Source organism: Lactuca saligna, chromosome 1 (assembly GCF_052625555.1).
Source record: "Lactuca saligna cultivar CGN05327 chromosome 1, ASM5262555v1, whole genome shotgun sequence".
Taxonomy (NCBI): Eukaryota; Viridiplantae; Streptophyta; class Magnoliopsida; order Asterales; family Asteraceae; genus Lactuca; species Lactuca saligna.
The window spans coordinates 161,133,475-161,141,119 of NC_136417.1; the positions used below are offsets into that span (position 1 = coordinate 161,133,475).

Here is a 7,645-nt window from a genome sequence, read left to right on the forward strand (position 1 = left end):
AGTGAGTTTGAAGTTATTGGAGGAGAAAGAGAGGATAAAAAAGAGAAGAAAGAGAGGAAAAGGTTGCGATGTATCTCATTTGTCCGATTCTTCACTGCGGTTACATCACAATGACGATGTAGTGTTCCCTTATACGATGAAATGGCTAGACCACACAACACCATGTGGTGGAGCTATACCCTACGGTCTAGTGGCGGAGCCAGAACAGAATACTAAGGGTAGCACGCATAGATTTAAGGGGCAACATGCCAGAAAAATTAAAATGCATCAAAAAACATTTCAAAACATTTCCAATAGGCATAAAATTTATGGACCACAAAATTCTTACTAGATCTCGAGTGCGCCAGCCTAACCATAAATATTGCCAAACTCATTAAAAGAAAACTTAATTAGGAAAAGACATTGCTATAACTTGTTAACATCATAAGAGTTTTCTATTTGAAAAATCTTTTGCCGGACTCTAAAGGAGTGTTTAAGATTGCTTAATTGAAGTGCTTATTCACATATTCTGGTTTGAAACTGATAATAAAGAGTTTATGATAAGTTGTTTTATCAGTACATGTAAAATAAAAGTTTCTAAACACAATAAAATAATTTATCTAACTTGTTTTTATACCGAATAAATTAATCCAAACATTTTTTTTATATTCGTTTGAAACGAAATAAACATTTTTACGAATAAACATAAATTGTATCAAATAAACGATAATAAACACTTCTATAAATTAACATAACTTTGACACCAAATAAACTAATAACCATCATATTTTTTACCAAAATAATATTTACTTTTTTATTCATGATACTATATAATTTTTTACACATAATATTTTAGTTATTTCAATGATAATATTATCTTTTAGGCACACTTAAGTCTTCGTACCCCTACTTGTAGCCCATTTTGTGGTCCATCCAAAGTTTCAATGCACATAAACAATTACACTTATTACACTGACGGGTTGACCCCATCTCTCTCGTCTCGTGCTTTCCAAACCACCACCGCATATCTACATATTACTATATTATTACACCTGCTTCTCACACGTCTTGTTTCATCGAAAGAAAACACTTCGTGTAATGGAATCAAAACACATTGTATTTTTCTTTTTGTTCACCTTTGCAGCTTTCATAACTGCATCAAACTCAAAGTCAATCATCAAGAGACTTCCAGGTTTCGATGGCGACCTTCCTTTCACTCTTGAAACCGGGTATGTGTCTATTTTCATCGTTTTCACTGTTTCAGAGTTCAGTCAACTCATAGAGACAAACTTGTTTTGATTTCTTGAAAGATACATCGGAGTTGGAGAAGATGAAGCTGTTCAGATCTTTTATTACTTCGTTGAGTCTGAAAGAAACCCATCGGAAGACCCTCTTCTTATTTACCTCACCGGTGGCCCTGGTACTTCGGTTCTTTATTCGATGATGTATCAAATAGGTAATTAATTAATCCTCTTATTTACATTTTTTAATTACTGTTATTGTTGAGTGGAAAAAGTATATATAATACCCCATATACTAATGTTTTCGATAATATAGCTAGCATAATAGTGAAAAGGAAAGCTCTGACTTTGACACATTGTGTCGGTGGTTGGATTTTGTTTTATAAAGTTTTAACAATCTAAAAAAAGTCTATTTTTTTATATGATTCATCGATAAAACTAATTAGGAACTAGGAAGCCTTAGTTATCAAGAATTTAAATGTATTTTAGAAAACTTGATATGATTGTAAAAGCCTTAGTTATCAGTTTATTAAAGGTTTATTGTTGTGGGAAACAGAGAGGGAGGGAGTGAGGGCGAAAGGGTGGTGATGGGAATTGGTGGCAGGTGGCTGAGGATGGTTGTGGGTGGTGGCATAGGGCAATAGATGTTTACCTTATAAGTGTGATATCGTATTAGACTTTTAGTGGGTAATATACATATTCGAATTGGATCAAAGCCTTAGGTTACAAGTTCTACGTGTAGGGTCTAGTAGAAAAAGATAAACACACATGATGAAAATATCTACAAAAGGAGTCTTAATCCTATATAGAGGGTTAGGTAGGTTACATTTTATATATGTAGACTTTTATTAACATTTATAAAGATAAAGATGCACACATAAAAGATGAAGATAAATACAAAAGGATGAGCCTAATAGGCTAATCCTATATAAGCACTAACATGAGTTAATAATTGGGATCATTAATGGAAGTTGACATTTATCCCAATCACTTTTTACCAAATAGATTAAATATAGTAAGTATTTAATCGAAATCAAAAGGACTTTGGCCTAATGTTATCAAAGTTGACAAATAGGTGTTCCTCATCTAAAGTTTGAGGGTTAAAGTCTTGCTTGGGAGTTGGGACCAAAGAAGATCCCAAAATACGCTCAAAGTCAAGAAACTTTAGTTAGCAAGTGAAAAGTCAAAAATACCCTTGTTTCACTTAAACCCTTAAGCTGGCCGATTAGTAACTCACTTTCAAACTCACCCCATGGATTCCCTTCTAAATCCCTTGTATTGAAATTTGAAACTTTAGTGACAACGAGGCAATGATGAAATAAGGTCAAGAAGTAATCAAAGTTCAAAACTTAACATTCGTTTGTTTTGTTACTTGGTTTTGAATTTTGAGAATTTGTTACCATGCATGCAAAAAATTAAACTATTTGGATGAATACATGCATTTGCTTGTATCCTAATATTAATTATCTCTAATACCACGTACAAACATAAAAACCGACCTTATAGTCATTAATAGTATTAAACACAATTTATGAACATTAGTTAATAATCATAATTTTCAGGTCCACTTAATTTCGATACTGAAACCTCATGGGGGAATAACATTACATTGAAGCTGAATCCGTATTCATGGTCAAAGGTTCACATTCTCACTGCGAAACTCTTATCCTAAAATTTTATCTTCTATATAGAAATTTTATGTATATGTATATATATAATACGATAACATATAATCCTGTAAATTTTGTAGATTGCTAATGTGATATACATTGACGCACCAGCTGGTGCTGGGTTTGCATATGCTACAACATATGAAGCATCGATGAGCAGTGATTCTATGTTAGCTTCAGATGCTTATGATTTCTTACGAAAGGTTTGTTAACTTCTATTAATTGATTTAATTCATGTATTGTATTCTTGTTTAATGTATAAATGGTTTTTATTGTAAATGTCGTACAGTGGTTTATGGAGCACCCTAAATTTCTCAGCAATCCGTTGTACATATCTGGGATTTCATACATGGGGATTATTTTACCAAACGTTGCTTTACATGTATACAATGGTAAGAGATCTATCTATTTAAGTATTTCACATGGTTTGGTTTTTAAATAGAGAAATTAAATATCTTCCTACTTTTTGTTTCTACAAATCCTCCTATTCAATTATACGTTGACATGTGTAACATTCAAAGCTCATTTAATGAAATTTAATGATATTTTAGTATATTAATGTGACACATGTCATCATTTAAATGGACAGGAGGATTGATATAAACAAAAATTAGGAGGATATTACATTTATTGTTAACGGGTTACATTTATGTCATTCTGGTTATATAAGACATAATATGACCATGCTATGGAAGAAAAAATCTATGTGAACAACATATATAACTTCAATGATATATATTTCAGTTATGTAAATTCACTCATATTATGTATCTGATGCTTTAATAAACAAGATGAATAATGATCGCTTGCTTGTAGCAATGTTTGAATCCATTATGTACATAACATATAATGATGTATAATCTATATATATATGATATGATGTCTTCTTCCATCTAATTCTAATCCTTGAACTTTGGTGTAAAAAAGAAAATGGCATCACGAGATAATATGTGATAACAATGGCATTTATAGTTAATTACAATTTACATGTAATGTTATTGTGAATCAAAGATATAAAATATATGAAAGTAATTATAGTGTTGTTCTCTAAAAGCTTTCATTCTTTCTAACATTTTATTTGTGATTTCTTGTACTTTGTAGGTAATGAACGTGGAGATCAACCACAAATGAATATTAAAGTACATATCTTACTACGTAAACTTTATTATAACCTATTTACAAATATTGTTGAATAAAACGAAGTATAGAACATGATCTTCACTAATCTTTTCTCCATTATATAGGGAGTCATTAGTGTTTCCCCTTTAACCGATAAGTTTGGTGATTTTAATTCAAGATTTGAGTTCGCTCATCGATTATCATTAATATCAGATGATATTTATGAGGTAATTAAAAACATTAATACTAGAACTATGACCATTTAGTGCTAAATGAGATCACCATTAGTTTTGTCCTATAATCGTATTTGTTTTATATTTCAGTCCACAAAAGAAACATGCGTTGGTAACTATCTATCTATATACGATCATTCAGACAACATCCTTTGTTCAAATAATCTCCAATGGGTGGATGAGGTATATATATACACCTATCATTTTAGTAAGATCTTATAGAGTTTTATGTAGCATGATTTAACCCAAATTCGCAACTGCAGTGTACAAGCAAGATTAACTTAGAGAACATATTGGAACCATTGTGTGATCCAACAGACCCAGCTTGTCGAGTAATTTTTCTTTTTTCAAATATGTAGATACACATAGTTTTTCCAAATATGATTCTTTTACAAACTTAAAACTTTCACGTTATTTTGTTTAGGAAGCTACTTTTGGACTTGTAGTAATTTGGGCAAACAATAAAGAAGTTCAGAAAGCTCTCAATGTTCGTGAGGTATGTCATATACAACCTCACATCACATAATAACTTTTACATTTTATATAATTACTTAGCTCTACAACTCGATGCACACAAAAGTTGCTATTACATCAACAAAAAGTGTGTCCTCACTTCATAACATGTGTATGCATATGAAGTTGAATGTCTTTCTTTTCATGTATAGGGAACAATAGGAACGTGGGAGTGGCAAAATTCGACTATTCATTATGATTTAGGGAAAAATGACACACAAATTTATGCCTACGATGTGTTCAGCACTGTGCCAATGCACAAGCAACTTCTAGCCAAGAAATGCCAATATTTAATCATATGGTAATACTAATACTCTTGGGGATCAATTCTCGTTACATTATTTTAAAGAACAAAAAAATCACTTTAATATTTTTCTATTTATATGTCGAATTCAGAATTCTAACACTTATAGATATTTTATTACCAAGTTGTCACTATTTTTAATGATAAAAAATGACATAGGAAATGAAATTTTGGGCAAAATTAGGAGAAACAATGTGGACAATCAATCGAAAAGTCACCATTAATTGAAAAAGGGCATGGTCGTCAATTTCCTTTTGAGAGTTTATTTTGTAAAGATTTGACTTTTTCATGAAATTGCGTTTTGGTCGAAGTCACATGCTACATATCAGTTGATTATTGGTTGGTTTATTTTTGTAACAAAACTTATCAACTTATAAAGTTGACTTTATTTTTTCAAAATAAATAAATATATCAAAAACAAATCATTATGTCAGCAGCTGTGTCTAATTTAGAAGGAAAAAGTATAAGCTTGAATATGTATTTATTTATTGGGATTTTCTAATATGTGCCTTAAGAACACATATAAAAAAACATTAAAAATAAGAAATAAATAACTCATGTCTTATATTAATGATATTTTTAAAATAAATGAAACATGATTTGTTTAAAAATAACTCAAGCACCATAAAAGAATTTTGAAGTTTACATAAACAAATACAATGTTGGTTTCTATTTATAAAAAAATAAACCAACCAACAAACAAGTGACATGTCGTGTATAGATTTCAACCAATACACAATCTCAGGAGGTTTTTAAATAAAAAAAAAAATACCTTTTAGTTACCATTGATTTTACTGTTATTTAATCGAGATTATAAAGTCATTTTAAGATTTATTGAACTTTACCATGGTAATATCTTATATGTTTATTTGAAAAAATCAATTTGCAGTGGTGATCATGATATGGTATTTCCACATGTGGGCACAGAGAGTTGGATAAAAAGTCTAAATCTTCCAATCGAGAAGAGATGGGAGCCATGGTTCGTTAATGACCAAATCGCAGGGTGAGCTCTAAATTTAGAAATCTTTTAACAATACACTCATACTATTTTTCATTTCCATTCTTATATTTTACAACCCATTTTATTTCATGAAATAATACATTATTGAGAACTAAACATGTAAAGTGGTCAATCAATGTTTTTGTAGGTATCAAGTGACATATGCACAAAATGATTACTTGTTAACATATTCAACTATTAAGGTAAGAAACATAACTAAAGTTCTTCTTTTGGTATGCATCTTATAATTCACTCAACAACGTATTGATGCAATATATCACACATGATAGAGCTCTTAGACCATCTCCAACCCTTAACATTATCTTTTTTTTACACTATACCTATAATTATAGTGTAAAAGATAGTGTATACACTAAAGTCCTTCAACCCATTATACTATAGTTAACACCAAAAAGAATATTCTTGGTATATTGCTCTTTATTCAACACTATATTTAGTGTTACACTAAAATCCAACACTATATATAGTGTTAGGTATAGTGTAGGGTTGGAGCATTATAATGTAATTTATAGTGTAAAAATGGTTTTTTAGTGTAGGGTTGGAGATGTCCTTAGTGTTTAACTCACTCACATAACATAATCCCAATTTTTCACAAACACTTTTGTAGTGTGTGCGCTTGGCTAAGTGTTTTTTTGTAATTTGTCTTCACAAAATTAGAAGAAAAAAGACAAATCTAGCCATATTGACACATGGTTTGCCACAAAGTGGCCCAAAATTAGAAGAAAAATACAATTTTATTGTTTTTTGTAATTTTAATAATTTTTGGACGATACATAAAAGGCAAATTGCACAGCAAAATAGTGAATTACACGGGCTATTGCAAAATTGCCCTTTATTTGTGATAAAAGTAAAACACAAAGGCTATTTTGTGGCATATGCAAGTAACCCACTACCATTAATATTTGTTTTTGTCTTGATTTTTTTTTTTTTTTGGGGTTGGCTCTTATGCAGGGTGCAGGTCATGGAATCGCATTGTACAAGCCTGAAGAAGCTTTGGCCATGGTGGATGGATGGCTTGATTCTCGTATTTATTTAAGTGACATTTAAGCACAATATTAGATTAGATATATATCTCCACTGTAACGATTTTTTCTTGTGCCTCACGTATTTGGCATATTAATATGTTGTCTTTCCAAAATATTGAGATGACGCTGGCCTCCACATTCTATTATGAATGTCAAGAGAGCATTGAAGTGAAGTTTGAGGAGAAGGTTTTATAGGCCTTTTTTTTTACTTCCTTTTAGATATATTTATTTCTAGATCCCTTTTAATTTACCAATTCAATGAGTATCATGTTGTTTATGTTGGTACTTTAAAATATTGTATTATACTACTATATAATGTATAAATTATTGTGTATGGCAAAAAATTATTATGTACAAATCACTTTCCTTTTTAAAAAGCTCGTGTTGACTATATAAGGCAAATGAAAGGGAAATGATTCGTACATAATACCTTACAGATAAAAATTGAACATCAATCTTACTAAACAATTTTTTTTCAGACCCAAACAAAGAAACTTAGAAATAACTTTTCTTTTTGTAGGCCCTAAAGAGAAGTTTTTA

The 7,645-nt window shown here is 30.5% G+C and overlaps 1 protein-coding gene across 1 annotated transcript; it reads left to right on the forward strand.

The window, feature by feature from the left end:
* Nucleotides 1-968: 968 nt before the first annotated feature.
* On the forward strand, nt 969-7,313 carry LOC145045796 (serine carboxypeptidase-like 16). The gene is made up of 14 exons (XM_078994110.1): nt 969-1,208; nt 1,290-1,435; nt 2,783-2,859; nt 2,971-3,093; nt 3,180-3,282; nt 3,992-4,029; nt 4,135-4,236; nt 4,333-4,425; nt 4,506-4,574; nt 4,667-4,738; nt 4,908-5,056; nt 5,949-6,062; nt 6,208-6,262; nt 7,032-7,313. Exons 1-14 carry the CDS (start codon nt 1,078-1,080, stop codon nt 7,125-7,127), a joined length of 1,368 nt encoding a protein of 455 aa, XP_078850236.1. The 5' UTR covers nt 969-1,077; the 3' UTR covers nt 7,128-7,313.
* The last annotated feature ends 332 nt before the right edge of the window (nt 7,314-7,645 follow it).

Excerpts from the sequence above, each read along its gene's own strand:
- LOC145045796 (XM_078994110.1), top strand. The coding sequence starts at position 1,078 with ATGGAATCAAAACACATTGTATTTTTCTTTTTGTTCACCTTTGCAGCT. Across the intron at positions 3,283-3,991 it reads TGCTTTACATGTATACAATG|GTAATGAACGTGGAGATCAA; the intron begins GTAAGAGATCTA and ends TGTACTTTGTAG. Across the intron at positions 6,063-6,207 it reads GTTAATGACCAAATCGCAGG|GTATCAAGTGACATATGCAC; the intron begins GTGAGCTCTAAA and ends ATGTTTTTGTAG.